Source organism: Sus scrofa, chromosome 1 (assembly GCF_054392235.1).
Source record: "Sus scrofa isolate SSC_HxYL_T2T_F1_AM1 chromosome 1, Sscrofa_HxYL_maternal_Yorkshire_Landrace_v2.0, whole genome shotgun sequence".
Taxonomy (NCBI): Eukaryota; Metazoa; Chordata; class Mammalia; order Artiodactyla; family Suidae; genus Sus; species Sus scrofa.
In genome coordinates, this window is record NC_139383.1 from 138,292,821 (window position 1) to 138,311,972 (window position 19,152).

Below are 19,152 nucleotides of genomic sequence, written 5' to 3' on the forward strand. Positions count from 1 at the left end.
CCTACCTCAGAACAATAGAGAAAGAAGAAAAATTTAAGCCCAAAGCAAGCAGATAAAGAAATAATAAAAGATTAGAGCAGAATCATTGAAATTGAAAATAGCAAAGCAATAGAGAAATCAATAAAACCCAAATCTGGTTCTTTGAAAAGGTCAGTAAAATCAATACCTGTCTAGCCATTCTAACCAAGAAAAAAAGAGAGAAGATGCAGTTTACCAACATCAGTTGCTAAATGGAAGAGTGGAGAGATCACCACTCTTCATCCCATGGACTAAAAAATAATAAAGACATACTACAGTCCCTGCAAACAAACAAACAAACAAACAAAAAAACCCAAAAAACTACAGATAGCACTATGCCCACAGATTTATTTGGTAACTTAGATAAAATGGACTAATTTCCCAAAAGACACAAGCTGCAAAATCCCACACAAGGACAAAAACATCATTTAAATAGGGCTATACCTATTAAAGAAATGTAATAAATAATTAAAAACCCTCCAAAAAAGAAAGCACCAAACCCAGATGATTTTATTGGTGAATTCCACCAGACATTCAAGGAAGAAATGACACCAATTCTCTACAATATCTTCCAGAAAAATAGAAGCAGAGGGAACACTTCATAACTTATTCTATAGTACCCTAATAAGCCAACCAGAAAAAGATATTGCAAAGGAAATCTACAGACCATATCTCTTATGACAATATAAACCAAATCCTCAAAAAAAATTAGTAACTCAAAAATGACAATATGTAAAAGAAATTGTACACTGTAGACAAATGGGATTTATTCCAGGTATGTGAGGCTAGTTCAACACTTGAAAGTCAATCACTGCAATCCACAACAGGCAGAAGAAAAATCATATGATCATATCAACTGATACAGAATGAACATTTGACAAAATTCAATACCCATTCATGATAAAAAAAAAAAAAACAACAACCCCAAAACCAAAAAAGCAGAGTTCCCATTGTGGTACAGCAAAAACGAATCCGACTAGTATCCATGAGGTGGCGGGTTGGATCCCTGGCCTCTCTCAGTAGGTTAAGGAGCTGTTGTTGCCGTGAGCAGTGGTGTAGGTTGCAGATGCAGCTTGGATCCTGTGTGCTGTGGCTGTGGTGTAGGCTGGCAGCTGTAGCCTCAATTTGACCCCTAGCCTGGGAATCTCCATATGCCTAGGGTGTGGCCATAAAAAGCAAAAAACAAAATGAAACAAAAACTCCAAAATGAAAAAACAAAAACAAAAAACCACCTAGGAATAGAAGGGAATGTCCTCAAGTTGGTAAAGAAAATTTACTTTTTTAAAGAACTGCCACTATCTTCATATTTAATGTTAAGAAAGAAGGTAGTTTCCCTTTAGGATCAGGAACGAGTCAAAATGTCTCCCTTTACCACTCTTATTCAATATCCTACTGAACTAGCTAATGCAATAAAACAAGAAAAGTAAATAAAATTTATAAAGATTAGAAATGAGGAAATAAACTGTTTTATTTCCAGATGACGTAACTGTCTATGAGAAAATACCAAAGACAAAAAGAAAAAAGAAACCTTTCTGGAACTAACAAGCAAGTATAGCACAGTTGCGTAGAACATTAATATATGAAAGTCAGTTGTTTTCCTATATACTAGCAATCGAACAAATGGAACTTGAAAAAAAATCCATTTACAATACACACACACAAGGAGAAATACTTTGGTATAAGTCAGTATGAACTCAAGTGTCACTTACTATATAGATAGTTAAATACAGAAATACAGATGTCTGGGATGAGCCCTACGAATCTGTATTTAAACTGGCATCCCAGGTGATTCTGATGCAGATAGTCCAAAGCCCACACTTTGAGAAGCAAAGAGTAGCTGAATGCAGCCAAAACAATTTGGTTTCTCAGTTGCCCAGGAGGTAAGTTATCCTGAGCCAACGCTTCTCCCTATAAGGAGCCTGGCCGGTCAGCACCAGCACGGACCTTCCTATTTAAACAGAAGTCACACATCACTAATGAGCCAGCCTTAGGCAAAAAGTTAAGAAGGCAGGTCTCCAGCCTCCTGCAATCCCCTGTTCATCACCTTCCACGAAACTCTTCTGGAAACCCTGAACCTTAGTCCTCTTAACCATTCCACTCTCCCACCCTCAGAATAGCTTTTCTCAGAAGAGGTGTGACAGTCAGTCATTCCTTACTATTTCACTATGAACACAGTCAGTGTACTAGCTCGCTTAAAAATAGCTACAGTCTCAAGGCTCTATAAAGTATTAAAGAATCTCTAGTTCAGGAATAGAAAAGAACAGCTCCGGTTTCAGGAGGAAGCAGGAAGTATTTGGGGGGCACATGGGCAGGAAAAAGTTGATATGCCATTTGCTCAGACCTGGGGTCCATGGCTTCAGGCTCTGGACTACTTGACCTCCTGCCCCCAGGAGCTATCTCCTGAAGCCCTGTCCCTCCCATCCCTACCTTTGGCCTTTTCCACGTGATGGCCTTCATCTTGGTTTTCTGGCTCAACTCAAGGGAGCCCAGGGACTGAACACCTGCTGGGAACACACGGTCTTCAAAAAGGCACTTCTGAGCCAGGCACCGTTGTCTGAGAACAACAAAATCCTGCCCCTCATACTTGAGGGGCTGTGTGGCGGTGCCCTCCCCATTTCTCCTGTCCCTCTCCCGGATCACTCGGTCACAGAAGAATCCTGGCAGCAGGTAGGGCATGGTGACTGCTCAGGGCATAGAGCTGGGCCTTTACTGCGGCCTCTCTCTGGCTGCGCCCTCAGTCCAGGCCTAATCCTCCTGTGAATGGCCTGGAGCCTATATAGCTCCTCCACCCTCAGCAGCGCAATGCAAATGAACATGGCCCAGAGAAAGGCCATGGTCAGAGTCAGCAGCTTTGCCTGGAGGCCCCTGAGCCCATGGTCAAGGGGCGACACCATGCCCATCAAAGAGGGAGCGGGCAAGGGGAGCAAGAGCCAGAGACAGCCCCAGGACAGGCCACAAGGCCGGCAGTCCTTCAGCCTACCTCTATCAGCCTTGCTGGGATTCTTTCTTTAAAAAGAGAAAATATAGTTACAGAGAGGCTTACCCTGCCTCAGCAAAAGGCATTCATGCCTTCAACCCTGGCGGCCAATGGGATATAACATGGGGCCATCAAAACATGCTGTATACACTAATCCTATACAGGCTGCTGAATGCATAGGAGGAATCTGCTCCAGGCCATTGTCTGAGGTTAATGAAGCCTTCATTCTCCCCATGTCCCTGCCCCATCCCTGCAAAGACCTTGATTGGCCATTTAATCTAATCCGGGAGAGGGACCCAGAGAGTAGGTAGCTTGACTCCCAATGAAAGTCCCCATCAGAGTGGGTCCCAGTGGCAGTGGACAGACATCCATGGTTGTGAGTTCAGAACCTTTGAGGCAGAGAATGTGGTGGATGGGGAAGGAGGATAAATGTATGTCAGAATTATATTTACCAGAAGAAGTTTCACAGCGCTCAAGTGGGCAGCTCCAGTGCAAATGCAGGGAGCTGAGATAGGTGGCAACACAGGTCTGGCAACCTGCCCATGGGTGGAGGGTGGATGCCGTCTCCCTGTCTGCTCTTCACTCTTGTCCATTTTCATCTAGTCTGTGCTTTGCAAAATGTGGTCTTTGGGAGTTCCCTGGTGGCTTAGCGAGTGAAGGATCTGGCTTTGGCACCACAGCGGCTTAGGTTGCTCCTGTGGCTCAGGTTCAGTCCCTGGCCTGGGGACTTTCACATGCCCTGGGCAAGGCCAGATAAAACAATGTGGTCTTTGGACTATCTGCATCAGAATTACCTGGGATGCCAGTTTAAAATGCAGATTCCCAGGGCTCACCGCAGACCTAAACATTTAAGACCTCTTGGTAGAGGTCTGGGACGCTGCAATTTATTTATTTATTTATATTTATTTATTTATTTTAAAATTATATCAATAGGATTATGCAATTTCAATAAGCACACTGGGTAATCTATTTTCACTGGTGTTTGAAACCATGACATTAGCTTTATAGGATACTATAATAGCTCAAGATAATTTTTTAAGGTCAGTTTTTTTAAAGAAATAATTTTGCAGGAGTTCCCATTGTGGTGCAGTGGTTAACAAATCTGACCAGGAACCATGAGGTGGTGGGTTTAATCCCTGGCCTTGCTCAGTGGGTTAAGGATCCGGCGTTGCTGTGAGCTGTGGTGTAAGTTGCAGACGCAGCTGGGATCCCGAGTTGCTGTGGCTCTGGCGTAGGCCAGTGGCTATAGCTCCGATTAGACCCCTAGCCTGGGAACCTCCATATGCCGCGGGAGCGGCCCAAGAAATGGTAAAAAGACAAAAAGAAAAAAAAAAAAAAGAAGTAAATAATTTTGTTCAGTTTATACAGTTTGTCTTTTTGCCTTTTCTAGGGCTGCTCCTGTGGCACATGGAGGTTCCCGGGCTAGGGGTCTAATCAGAGCTCCAGCCGCTGGCCTACGCCAGAGCCACAGCAACCTGGGATCCGAGCCAAGCCCTCGACCCACACCACAGCTCACAGCAATGCCAGATCCCAACCCACTGAACAAGAACAGGGATCCAACCCGCAAACTCATGGTTCCCAGTTGGATTCACCAACCACTGCACAATGACGGGAACTCCTAGATGCTTTTGTTTTTTGAAGCAGTATCCAATTAATGTTCAACAAATAATTCAATAATTGGATTAAGTGGTGTTAAAGTGAGAATTAGTGAGTTGGAAGATAGAGCAGAAAAAATCTTCCAGAACACCACACAGAGAATCAGAGAGGTAGGAAATTTTTAGAAAAGGAAAAAGAAGAGGTTAAAAAAAAGAGAAGAGGTTAAGATATGTATGGAATAGAGCAAGGTAAGCTCAATGTATGTTTAGAGTTCTAGAAGAAGATAATAAAAAATATGGAGAAAAGTAATATTCTAAGAGATTTTCTACAATTGATTATTGACTCCAATCCTCAGATCCAGGATCCCAATGAATTTTAAGCAGGAAAGATATTAAGAAATATATGTTTAAACACAACATTGCAGAATGCTGTAGACATATCTTATAAGCAATCAGAAAAGGCAGGTGGCCTATTAAGGGATACCAATTAGGATATTCTGCTGATTTCAATCCAACAGTGTAAACCAGAGGACAGACAGTACTGAGAATCAACCCAGGGCTGATTACTTGAGAAAATGATTTTGAGTGACAGTAAATTTCACACAAAGAGAAATTGAAAATGCTTATAATAAATAGATCCCTGCTAAAGGAATGTCTAAACAATGTACTTTTTTTTGGTATGTCTTTTTAAGGGCCACACCTGTGGGTATATGGAAGTTCCAAGGCTAGGGTTCTAATCAGAGCTACAGCTGCTGGCCTACGCCAGAGCCACAGCAACAGGTGATCCAAGCCACATCTGCGACCTACACCACAGCTCATGGCAACACCCGATCCTTGACCCACTGAGCAAGGCCAGGGATCAAACCCACATCCTCATGAATATTAGTTGGAATCTTAACCCACTAAGCCACAATGGGGACGCAAACAATGTACTTTAGGAAAAAAATAAAAACATTATAGAAGGGAAAGTCTAAGACTCAAGAAGGAACAGTAAGCAAAGAAACTGTCTTAATGTGTGTAAATCTAAGCAAATATTGTATTTTCTACTTTTTAAGGTTGAAAAATTAAGCTAGAGCTAAAATTCTGAACAACAATGGCCGATTGGTTACAAGAAGAGTATTTATTTATTTCATCCTTTTTTTTGGGTCTTTTTAGGGGCATACCCACAGCATACGGAAGTTCCCAGGCTATGGGTAGAATTGGAGCTGCAGCTGCCAGCCTACACCACAACCACAGCAACGTGGGTATCTAAGCCATGTCTCCGATCTACACCACAGTTCACGGCAACACTGGATCCTTAACCCACTGAGCAATGCCAGAGATCGAACCCACAACCTCATGGATACTAGTCGGGTTTGTTAACTACTGAGCCACAATGGGAACTCCCAGAAGAGGAGTTCTCATCTTATTTATGAGAAAAATGGTACTATTGATATTTCAGGCCTTGTCAAGATAAATATGTTTGCTAAAAATTTGGGGCAACCACTGAAAAGACATAAATAGTCAATACCTTCCAAACTAGTAGGAAAAAAAAATGAGAGAAAGCACTTTTAATCAGTTAAAAGGATATAAAGAGCAAAAAAGGAACATTTTCAAAAGCAACACAGACAGAAAGGTTATGGTTAAGATGATAGAAATAAACTCAAAGTATATCAATGCTTATAATCAATGTAAATAGACTAAAATCTCCAACTAAAAGGCAAAAATTTTCAGGTTGGATTTTTAAAAAAAGCTATACACAATTTATAAGAAACACACCCCAGGAGTTCCTGTCGTGGTGCAGTGGAAATGAATCCAACTAGTAACCATGAGGTTGCGGGTTTGATCCCTGGCCTCGATCAGTGGGTTAAGGGTCCATTGTTGCTGTGAGCTGTGGTGTAGGCTGGCAGCTGTAGCTCTAATTTAACCCCTAGCCTGGGAATGTCCATGTGCCGTGGGTGCGGCCCTAAAAAGCAAAAAAAAAAAAGAAAGCAAAAGCAAAAGCAAAAACACACCCCATCAGGACATAGAAATGTTGGAAGTAAAATAATGAAAAAAAAAATCGAGAGAAACACCTACAAAGTTGGTGTACATAAATTAATATCCAATGTAATGGACTTCAGAGCAAAACAAATTTTTTTTAGAGATAAAGATGGTCACTAAATATTCCTAGAAGAATAAATATTACCTCTAACTTAAGAAGAAAAGCAATTTCAAATGATTCCATTATTATTGAAGAGGTTGCATCAATAGATTAAAATCTTTCGTTAAAAAAATACTGGCAAAATTCTACCAAATATTTGAGGAACACATCATTTCCATCTTACACAATCTCCCTCACAGAATAGAAGAAAGAACAATCCCCACTCATTTTAGGAGGTTATTATAATCTTTTTTTTTTTTTTTTTTTTTTTTTTTTGTCTTTTGTCTTTGTAGAGCACACCAAGTCATATGGAAGTTCCCAGACTAGGGGTCAAATGGGAGCTGTAGCTACCAGCCTACACCACAGCCACAGCTACATCAGATCTGAGTCGTGTCTGCAACCTACATCACAGCATCGCCGGATTCTTAACTCACTGAGCGAGGCCAGGGATTGAACCTGTGTCCTCATGGATACTAGTCAGATTTGTTACTGCTGAGCCACAATGAGAACTCCAGGAGGTTAATATAATCTTGAAACCAAAACGGTACAGCAGCATAAAGGGAAATAACAAACCAATCTCACTAATGATTATACATGCAAATACCCAAATAAAGGATTTGTAAACCAAAATTCAGTGATATATAAAAGAGAATCCATTCTAAGTTTGTTTTATTCTAAGAACGAAAGGGGTCGTTATTGGAAAACTCTACTAAGGTAACTGTATATTAACTGTTTAAAGGAGGAAAATCACATGATTTTCTTAATAAATGCAGAAAAACTATTTGATATAGTTCAACCACCATTTACGATTTTAAAAGAAACTTAGCAAAGCAGGAATAGAGAACTTCCTTAATGATAAATTGTTTCTACAAGTAAATCTATACAAAAATCTGTTCAACAGCGAAACATGAAGAATACTCCCTTTAAAAATGGAAACCAGATGAAGATGCCAGCTATCTCCTTAGTTATTAACATTATGCTAAAGGGTTTCACAAGTACAATGAAACAAGAATTAGGCTGCTGAATACAGTTGTGCATAATGTACTGGGGAGCCCTGTCATTATGTGCAAGTGACCTAACTCTACAGAAACAAAGATTCTGTAGACAAATAACTTGGCATCGACAATCAAATTATTAGAATTACTAAGAGTATAGTAAATATAGCATATGTTTATATTTGAGAAATATAGTACCATTTCAAGAAAGATGCCAATTATAAAAATAGCAACAACAACAACAAAAGATGCCTAGGAATAAATCTGACAAATGATGTTCAAAACCTTTATGGAGAAAGTTATTATTATCATTTTTTGTCTTTTTAGGGCCGCACCTGTGGCATATGGAGGTTCCCAGGCTAGGGGTGGAATCAGAGCTATAGCCTAAGCCACAGCCACAGCAACATGAGATCTGAGCCACCTCTGTAACCTATACCACAGCTCACGGCAATGCCAGATCCTTAACCCAATGAGCAAGGCCAAGGATTGATCCCGCATCCTCATAGAAGCTAGTCGGGTTTGTTAACCACTGAGCCACGACGGGAACTCCCTTTATGGAGAAAATCATTAAAAAAATCTTAATTGACAGATACTAAAGGAGACCCATTAAAATTGAGAGATATCCCTTCTTCATGGATAGGAGACTCAATATTGTCAAGATATGCCTTCTTCCTAGATTAATCCAATGCAAGCCCGATAAATTTTTTTTTTTTTTTTTTTTTTTTGTGGAACTCAACACCCTTATTCTAAAATTTAGATGGAAAGGCAAATAGCCAGATATAGCTTAAACAACTGAAGAAGAAAAACAGGTTGGGAGGACTTGCTCTATTATTAGATGTCAAGACTTACTGACACAATGGAACACAACAGAGTGCAGCAACAGAACCACACATCTTTAGACACAGTATCTCATTTAATCCTTACAACAACTCTAGGAAAGTAAGAGTTTTTTTTCCACAGGTGAGGAAACCGAGACTCAGGAATGATGGCTAACTTGCCTGAGGTCACGTTGGTAAGCAGCAGAGCTGGGATTTGAATCAAATTTAAGTTGAAAGCCTGTGCACCTCATCACTGTGTTATGCTCCTGTCCTCTGCTGCCTGTCCTAATAGTAATTGCTGCCTTACCTGGAGCACTTGCTAGGACTTTATGGCTACTAGCTCAAAACAGCCACATGATAAGAATATCCTCATCCACATTACAGAAGAGAAACTTGGAAGGTTTGTGTGACTTGCTATTGGTAGAACCATGGTTCAGACCAGGTCTATTTTGTTCTAAGTCCAGCTGTCTTAACCACTCAGCACCATGCCCCAGTTCTTCCTCTTTGTATAGGGATCCCACTTCTCTCTAAACTGTCTGACGGGGAGTTCCTACTGTGGCACAATGAGATCAGTGGCATCTATGCAGCGCCAGGATACATGTTCAATCCCTGGCCTGGCACAGTGGGCTAAAGAATCTGGGGTTGCACAGCAGATCTCTGGCCCAGTAACTCTATTCGCCATGGGGAGGCCAACATAGAAAAACAAAAACAAACAAACAAAAACTGACAGAAGATGACAGGCTCACTGGAAAGCTAACACCCCTGAGAGAAGCTCACTGCACTCAGCCTCTGTGTTTCTGTAGCTCTGCTCCCTCCCTCTCATCACACATTGGAATGGAGTGACTTTTATTTTGTGCCAACCTAGGATTTCTTCTTTTGGAATTGAGTAACTCAGGTCAAGTGACCCTGAATAGGGATTGGCTGTCCATGGATCACAGCACTGACATCCAAAGCATTGGGAAAGTCACACCTATGGGGTAGTTAGTTTTACGACTATTTGATCTGTAGCAACTTAAGGAAGGATGGCATATTCTTCATGAATAGGAAGAATATTATATAGAAGAAATCAGCTGACTGTTTCTCTGTCTTCTGGATCAGAGCCAGATGTAACGTGCTAAAATTGTGGTTGGAAGAGTTCTGGCTAGAAATGAGGATGAACTTTCAGACTGTGAAAGGTACTAACCACAGGTTAACAAAGAAGGTAGGGGCATTTGTTTTACCTTCAAAACCTTCACATTAGGAAAAAAGCCCATCTACTTGGAATGGCAGAATGTAGTAGTTCCCAAACCTTTTTTTTTTTTTTTAAAGCTGTACCCAAGGCATGCAGAAGTTCCTAGGCCTGGGATCAAATCGGCACCACAGCAGCAACCTGAGCCACATCAGTGACAATGCCGGATCCTTAGCCTGATGCACCACCATGGAACTCCCTCAAAGATTTCAGTCCTATGATTTATAAGGAGTTTTGTTTGTTTGTTTGTTTGTTTTTTGCTTTTTAGGGCTGCACCTGCGGCATATGAAGTTCCCAGGCTAGAGGCTGAATCAGAGCTGCAGCTGCTGGTCTACACCACAGCCACAGCAATGCTGGATACTTAAGCCACTGAGTGAGGCCAAGGATCAACCTCAAATCCTCTTGGATACTGCTGAGCCACAACAGGAACTCCTATAAGGAGTTTTTAATAGCAGTTTTTTTTTTTTTTCTTTCTTTTTTTTTTTGTCTTTGTCTTTTTGTTGTTGTTGTTGTTGTTGTTGTTGCTATTTCTTGGGCCGCTCCCGCGGCATATGGAGGTTCCCAGGCTAGGGGTCCAATCGGAGCTGTAGCCACTGGCCTACGCCAGAGCCACAGCAACGCGGGATCCGAGCCGTGTCTGCAACCTACACCACAGCTCATGGCAACGCCGGATCGTTAACCCACTGAGCAAGGGCAGGGACCGAACCCGCAACCTCATGGTTCCTAGTCGGATTCGTTAACCACTGCGCCACGACGGGAACTCCTTAATAGCAGTTTTTATACTATTATATGTGGTAGGTGTTCTGAGGGTACACAATCAACTTGTAAAAGTTCTGATGGTGCTTATTTAAACCTGAATGTTGGATGAAACTGGTAAAGCAAGTGTCAGCTTCTCTTAAGCTGAATGTTTCCCAGGCGTTAGCCGAGGCCTCAGGGTTTCTTGGAGATCTTGAACACCCACTTATAGCCTTTGAAAGGGAAGAGCCTCCTCACCCCCTGCAGAGTTCAGTGAGTTCCTAGCAGTTTGCTTCTCTATGCTGCTCTTTCCCAACTCCTGCACTTTCCACATGCTGACTTCCGGGTGTGCTGGCTCAACCCTGCCCGTGTAAATCAAGACACTAACTTCCACCCTTTACCAAGAAAAGTTTCACATGTGCCTTTGGTGTTTCACAAGTTCTTGAGGGTCAGGTCAAGGAGAGGGTGGCTTCCTGCCCTGTTGCTTTCTCCACCATACTTTGGCTTCTCTTCTAGCTCTTGGAAGTAAATCAGCCGTGTTTTTTCCTTTTTTCTCCCCTAGAAAACAACCATGTACAGCCCCCTTTCTGTCATTACAAGAATCTCCCTACTTTTTCTTTATGTGTTTTCCTCTTGAAGCAAGAAGGTGAAGAGTCAGCCATGCTAAAGATTTACACAGAAGAACATTTGAATAAGTATGTGTCAAATATCAAAGATAATTTTGTCGCGAGGACAAGACCTAACCTGAAGGATATAATTTATTTTTAAATTTTGTCTGTTGTAACATCTTGGGACAGGGGAGAAGTTAGTTCTGCCTGGATGGTGGGAACTGGGGAAGGGGCAGGAGACCAGATCAGACAGGCACAGCAAAGCCCAGCTGGTGGGGTTGGGTCCAGGCTGATAGGCAGGCGGGAGAAAGAAATGGTTTGGGAAGAGGAGTAGGCAGGACATGGCAGAACTGTGAAAGGGGTCTTATCTGTCCAATTAAAAGGCCCTTTTCTCCCTCGTATTTTAACATCTCTGAAATTGTGATACATATTTCGTTAGAAAGCTGCCTTCAATTGCATGCAGCTGGGTAGTGGTCATGACTTTCTGTGTATACCCTCTGATAAGATCAAGGAACAGAGTTCCCACTGTGGCTCAGCGGTTATGAACACGACTAGTATCCACGTGGATGCGGGTTTGCCCCCTGGCCCACTCAGTGGGATAAGGATCCGGTGTTGCTGTGAGCTGTGGTGTAGGTTGCAGACTCGGCTCTGATCTGACGTTGCTGTGGCTGTGGGGGGCAGCTCCGATTTGACCCCTATGGGAATGCCCATATGCTGCAGGTGCAGCCCTGGAAAAAAAAAAAAGTACCAGCATCAAAATATTCTAGACTTGGTAAAATACAGTTCATGATAAGTTACAGCCTGGGAAACTTATCTAAACTCTATCCTTTAGAAAAGTGTGTTTCAAGAGGCTTCCAGGCATGGCAACTATAGGAAATAAAGTCAACTGTTCAGAGTATAGAGGCAAAGAGGTTTTTCAGGTCTAGGTGTTGGCACAGGGGACTAGCTGCCCCAAGGAGTGCAGAAGAGCAGGGTGAGAGCTGGTTTAGGCCAATGGGGCAGGGCAGAGCAGACCTGGATATGGGGTTGTAGTGATACTAAGAAGAGAGAGGGCGTCCACCAGAGAAACGTGGGTGAAGTTGAGACCCTGCTCCGAACTAGCAAAGGGTCAGGCCCTAAAGACATGGAGTGATGGGGACAGGATTTGAGGGGAAGAGGTAAATAGGCAGCCTATGGCTAGAGGACCAGCCGTGGCCAGCAAATTGCAAGGTCCTGGATCTGGAGATAAGGGGAAGGGGGTAAATTCCCCCACCCCCCAACAGCCAGAGGAAACAAAGAAAGCTGAGCAGAAAATGGCTCAGGGAAAAATATAGGGTCCCAGCTCTGAGCCCCAGGAGCTTGGAGGGCAGAGGAGGAAGGGCAAACAGATTTCCTAGGCAAAGAGTTGAGGGGATACATTAGGGGTGGCTGTGTATCAATGATGCAGTTTTGACCTCAACTCAGAGCTGTGAATGGGAGGCCCTAATAGGAAATTCCCTCTCCCGGCAGAGCTCAGAGACACTGAGGCCCTATCCATCAAGTGAAATTTAAACTGAAGTCTGTCTTAACCTGGCTCCCAATCGAGTGGATGCTTTCTCTGTGGTCCAGGTTAGGACGGGGCTGGAGTGAGATGGAAGGTACGGAATGGCAGCGACTCTGCCAAGGCCCCAGACAGAGGAGGCTTGGGACCAAGGTGCATGTCATGAGTCTTGGCCGTTGCAGGCCTTAGCTGAGCTAACTTGGAGGGTCAGCACATAACCCTCTGTGCAGAATCCTTGTGCCCTGCGCCAAAAGAGGATGTGAGTCAACTTTCCTATGGGAGGACTCCGGTCTGGAAGTGTTAGACTACATAGAGGCACCAAGACAGGAGATGCTACCTCCCAAGAGAGAACTTCCTTGTGGGCCTTTGGATCGCTATGGAGCAATTTGGAGATCCTTCCTTCCAAAGGGTAAGGGGGTACCAGATGCACAAGGCCCTGCAGCTGGCCCCTTATGGCTCCTCCCTCCAAAAACAAAAGGGATCTAGGTTGCCCCTGACTTTGAGTGACTGCAGAATGTGGAGAAATAACCTGGAATGCACAAGACAAAGAGAGATGGAAAAGTGGCAGAATTTGGTCACCCCTTTATTTCCCAGGTTGTCATAACCATTCATTGAGTAAGTGATGAAGTACCCCAGCCCAGCATGAACCCCCTTTATGTGGTCACCTCCATACTCGTGTGATACACTCACATTTTACAACAGTTGCCTGCCTGTGAGGGGATGGTTCACACACATATCCTCATATTGGTTGGACCAATTCTTTTTTAGGGCCGTTCCCCATGACATGTGCAAGTTCCCTGGCTAAGGGTCAAATCCAAGCTGGAACTGCAGCTGCCAGCCTACCTGATAGCCACAGCAGTGCCAGATCCAAGCCACATCTGCGACCTACACCACAGCTCATGGCAACACTAGGTCCATTAACCCACTGAATGAAGCCAGGGATCGAACCCACATCCTCATGGGTACTAGTCAGGTTCTTAACCCACTGAGCCACGATGGGAACTCTCAATTCATTGTTTTAAAAGTTCCATTTGTTTTTAATTTTTTTTTCCTTTTAGGTTGTGGTGCGTAGCAGCTTGATGTGGGGTCTCAGTTACCAGCTAAGGACTGAACCTGGGCTGCAGAAGGGAAAGTGCCAAGTCCTAACCACTAGATCACCAGGGAACTTCCTGCACTGATTCATTTAGATGAGGCTTTCCTGTAACTCCTAGTGTGTTATATCATAATGTACTTTGTTCTTTCTTTGTAATTTAACTTTTGCTTTGGGTCAATTTGAGTTAAAAACAACAACACAAAACCTTAAACCTGAAAAAAATAAAGTACTCAGGTACACTGCTGTGATTAGTATCCTGATTGGTCTAGACACAAATGAAGCTGGAATGATATTTCTGAGGTTTCCTCACTGAAGAGGCTGTGGAGCTGGATGTAGGTGGTGCTGGGAGCTGTCCGTGTTCACTGGGCCCTCCCCCAAGGGCCAGGCACCTGTACGCCTTTAGTGTGGATTAACTCCATCTTCACAACAAGCTTAGGAGATGGGTCCTTTCATTAGGACTATCCTTCATTTTTCAGAGGGGAACTTATGACCAGCAAAGAGAAAACTACTTGACCAAGATGACCCGAGCCTTAAGTAGGAGGGCCAGTACTTGACCCCAATGGTGGTGGTGGGGACCGTGTCTCAGCCACTCTGCTATTCTAATGCCAGCTCACAGAGGCTGCTGCTTCCAGGGGTCAAACCCTGAGCCCCAATTCCTGTTATGGCTTGTGGAGGCCCAATAAGTGACACCTCATTTCCATGCCAGAGTTTTGAACCCATGGATGTAGAAGACAAAAGTGTAGAGCAGGCGAGAATCCCAAATACCACATTTATTGTTCATAAATCTGATCTTGGCTTCTAAACCCCAAAATTAGATGGATTTCATTGTTAAGAGCTGGGGTTCTAAAGCGAGGGGTTCCAATCCCAGCTATACCCTTTACTAACTGTGAGATCTCAACATGTTATCTATCCCTCTGAGACTTCGTTTCTTCATTTGCTAAGTGGGGACAATAACAGTACTTACCTCACAGGGTTGTTGTAGAGATGAAATAAGCTAACATATGGAAGCACTTAGAATAGGTTCTATCATGTGATGAGTTCTCAGTCAAGGCTGGCGGTTAGCACTGCTATTAGTAGTTGTGGCAAGTGGCCCAGAACCTTTGCAGGACTCCCCATGGGGAACTGCCTCTGGAAAACTTTGCCTCAAGGGGGAGTAGGTAGCTTGTTCCAGGAGGGAAAAAGAAGGAAAGTGTTGGGCTTCACAGGTCAGGTTCTCTTCACAAATCCCTCTCCCCACCCCAGAGTCTGGGGTGGGGGTTGGCGGAGAGAAGAGAGGCCAGGAATTTTGTGTGCCTGCAGCCTGCACTGTATGAAGTGAAACACGTGTCTCCCCACACACCTGTCCCCATTGATACTGGAACAGAGCCATCGGTCTCCCAGAAGCCCTGTTCTAGAGCCGTTCTTTCCTGCATGGGTGTTTTTCATCAAGAAAAATTGGCTAAACAATTGGGAAATAGTGTATGGTTTGTTTTCTTTCTGATCCTAAAAATAGATGCTATAAGGAAAGGCGAAAGGAATCAGGTTGTCTGGCTTGGAAACGCCATGCAGGATGCTCCCTGACAGAGGAGGAAAGGCAGTGAGACCCCTCTGTAGGCGTGTGAGGAGAGGGCACAAGAGGAAACAGGTGAGGGTCTTCTTTACTTTTTGCTTTTTAGGGTCGCACCCGCGGCATATGGAGGTTCCCAGGATAGGGATCTAATAGGAGCTACAGTTGCCGGCCTACACCACAGCCACAGCAACTCAAGGTCCGAGCCGTGTCTGTGACCTACACCACAGCTCATGGCAACGCCAGATCCTTAACCCCCCTGAGCCAGGTCAGGGATCAAACCCACGTCCTCATGGATACTAGCTGGATTCATTTCTGCTGCACCACAATGGGAACTCTGCAGGGTCTCTCTTCTTTTAAGAGGACATGGTTGAAAGTGCAGCCTGTTATCTTTACAAGAATCATAGTTGGCCACGAATAATTCTCCCCTTCATCATCATCATTATCTGACTGTAATAGGTATACTTGATTATGAAGAGAAGTTCAGATTGTTTTTCACTGACTCTGTGCCTTTGATAGTAAAAGCAGGAAGGGCCTCTCATAGGATGTAGTCCCCTTTTCACACTGTTCAAGGTTGCCAAAGATCACTGCATCCAGGGAGTGCATGAAAAACTCCTGTCTCCAAGAAGGGATTTACCTTTCAGAAAGTTCTAGAGCTACTGCAGTACTTCAATTTCAGTCAGTTTGCTGTGTGACTGTAGATAAGCTCTATGCCCTTTCTAGACCTTAATTTTTGCACCTGTATGTGAAAGGGCTGGACCACATCCCCAGATATTCCAACTCTGACCATCCCTAATTCTATATTCTAATTTATGCTAACAAACCCAACAAACCATGTTCCCCTAATTTTAACCCCAGGGGAAATAATATTTTAACCAAGCATGAGCTTTGTGCTATCGTGCTATCAGGACCTTTCCTGACAGTAGATGGTTCAGGATTTTGCATGGTGGCAGTGGTGGGAGCGACATTTGGAACAGGCCTTCTGGTGCCCCTCATATCACCCTGACACAATTTCAGGACTGACCTAGTGCTTAGAGCATAGTAGACCCTTAAAATGTTTTTATGAATATGCAGTTCTAGGTTTGAAGGCTAAAATCCACCAACGACTTCACTGAAAGCAGTAAGTTTTTTCTCTGCGTTACTGTTGGAAAAGGCTTTCCGGAATTGCCAACCCGGGAACGCAGGGCCGACCTCCTCTCTGAGCGGTCAGCGCCCTCCAGTGTGGATTTTCATTCACCACCAGCCGCTGAGTACCTACAGGGCCTGGCCCTTTGCTGGGTGAGGGGGTCCAAGGAGGAACAGGAGTGCTCCTTGCTCTCAGCCCATGGGGACAGACAGGAGAGAGCTGGGAAAGAAGTGACGCCTGAGCAGGGATTTGCGGCGAGGGAGAGGAGGAGCAGATGAAGACATGAAGAGCACCACAGACAGACAGAGAGACAGCACAAGCCAAGGCCGTGAGGCAGCTGCAAGTGCCAGGATGCAGGGGCGGGGGCGAGGGGGAGACAGGCAAGGAGGCCGGGCTGGCTGGGGAAGGGCCCAGAGGCCGCGGAGGAAGTTTGAAGGAATATGAAGGTGTGGGGGGAGGGGAGAACGGTGTCGCTGAAATTATTTCCGCAGGGATGTGACATGTCCCATTGTGGGTTCTAGCAGCGGGGGCAGTGATGGGGTTGGAGAATGAAGTTCTTTCTAGTTCTCTTCTAAACTGAGAGTCCTCAGGACAGTCATGGGCTGGAGAGGAAAAGGGCCCTCGTGGAATAGGCAGGGCGAGCCCAGGGTTGTTGGATGTTTCATCTCCTGTCAAAGAGAAACACGTGGCTTCTGAACAGCCCTGGGCCTCAGTGTAACCTGGTTAAGCTAATGAGGAGCACTGAGGCTGAGCTGGAATGGTTTCCTCAGGAGGGTTTCTCTCCCTTGCCTTCAGATCCCAGAGCACCCTGAACCTGCTCTGATAGTCATCGCCCTGGTTCAAAGCCTGTCTTCCCCTCAGGACTTTAGGCTCCAGGAGAGCAGGAATTGCTCTTTTTTTTCATTTACGCTGTGTCCTCAGTTGCTTGCTTGGTTTCTGGCTCTAACCCAGGTTCAATACATTTTTCTTCAATTATGAACAAGAATGATACCGGAGGAGTTCCCATCATGGCTCAGTGGTAACAAACCTGACTAGTATCCATGAGGACATGGGTTCGATCCCTGGCTTTGCTCAGTGGGTTAAGGATCCAGTGTTGCCGTGAGCTGTGATGTAGGCCGGTGGCTATGGCTCCAATTCGACCTCTAGCCTGGGAACTTTCATATGCTGCAGGTGCGGCCCAAAAAAAAAAGAAGAAGAAAAAAAAAAAAAAGAATCATACTGGAGGTGTGATCAGAGAAGGGAGCCAGGGGAATGTGACTTCCCCCTGGTACCTGACTGTAAATGAAACCCAGAGGTTCTGGAAGAGTCCCTGAAAGAGAAAGTGTTTCTCCATCAGGGCTGTCGAGGGCGCCCTGGATGTATTTCCCTCTGGTGGGTCTTTATCTCCTCATATGGGAGGTGATGGATGCAAACGATTGCTAGGGTTTCTTCTAATCCTAATAGTTTCCTGCCTGAAAAAAGCCGTCTTTGCTGCCACTCTCCTCTTCCCTGGGCTCTGTATTTCAGAGGCATGGCTGCTAGCAAACTAAAAAGAACATCACGATTTTAGCCCTTCAATGAGAAACTGAAGGACTCTTATAAAAAGTTACTTAAATGGAGGGGATAGGTCTGGATTACCCTCCAGGTGGGAGTCTGGGGATTTGTTTGGAAATTGCAGTTTGGAATTTGTTGTGGGAAAGGACTATTTATTTTATAGGGGGAATTAACCTGAGTTCCAATTAATGCAAGGTTTTTTTTTTTTTTTGTTTTGTTTTTCAGAAAGCGAGAAAGAACAGAGAATTGCTCCTCACCTGAGGACAGGGCCCTGCAGAGCTTTCAGAAGGCGCTGAGGGGGCAGATTTCTCAGAGGGGAAACCCAAGCAGCAACCAGTTAGCTACTCACCGGAGGTCTCTTCCAGACGAACTGGATGGGGAACTTCTGGCTATAAAAGAGCGAGGTCTCGTCCGGTGGGAACTCAGGATCCAGATAAAGAACCTTCTTTTCTAGGCATTTCTTGTGAAGCTGCTCAAATGTCTTCTCTTTCACGCCAATAATGGGAAAATTGCGGCTGATGATGGCTGAGTATTTACCACCTGGGTTTCCAACCCCGGCCTCCGTGCCCTTGCCCTGGGCCGCCTGGGGCATCGGTCCTGGGGACCTGGGCTCGGCCCCTGTCCGTGGGGCCATAGACGCGCTAATGACAGTCGGCATGACAGGCAAATTTGGAAGGGAAAGGTTTTTAAAGAAAACAAGATACGGCTACCTTTAAGGAAAGGAAGCAACTGCAAAGGGGAAGTTGCAGTGATTCTGTCATCAGAGAAAAAAATGCCCACATCCAGTTCAAAGTTTAAAGCCCATCAGAAGACTGTCCAGCTTGCGTCCGTCTTAAAACTTGAGCTGTGATCTAGAAGTCATCAGTTTTCCTGAGGAAGGAGCCCTAAAGGATTTCGGCTGCAGTTTTTAGTTTTTCCCTGGGGGGCTCCTACCAGCAGCGTACATGCCAGAGGAGAGAAAGGGAGTGAGGGTTGTGTTTCAGTGGCCTGAAGCAGCTTGAGCCAGGAAAACCAAAAATAGCCATGAAGAAATATCATGAGTCCGAATGCAAGAGAGAGGCTAGCAGTGCAGCTGTGTTGCCCTTAAGCGCTGTTGTCTTCAGGAAATGAAAGGGGAACATTTAAGGCTGACACTGAGAATTAGCAAAGAATGATGGATACATTATTGAATTGGTGCTTATCCAGCCTGTCAAACTATTGGCCACCAAACTGGTGGGGAACAGTATTGAAAACAGCCAG

At 44.5% G+C, this 19,152-nt stretch overlaps 1 protein-coding gene across 19 annotated transcripts in view; it reads right to left on the reverse strand.

Annotated features, from left to right (window-relative positions):
* The window catches only part of CAPN3 (calpain 3), a 135,934-nt gene extending 117,057 nt beyond the window's left edge, over nucleotides 1-18,877 (reverse strand). For 18 of the 19 annotated variants that reach the window (XR_014836611.1, XR_014836615.1, XR_014836617.1 and 15 more), the window contains exon 1: nucleotides 18,263-18,877. Coding sequence is in view for 9 of the 19 variants with exons in the window: in XM_085010095.1 (XP_084866221.1) it covers nucleotides 18,263-18,571 (309 nt within the window). In the remaining 10 variants the exon portion in view is untranslated. The remainder of the gene's footprint in view (nucleotides 1-18,262) is intronic. The other variant, NM_214171.2, reaches the window with a different exon arrangement.
* Nucleotides 18,878-19,152: the final 275 nt, after the last annotated feature.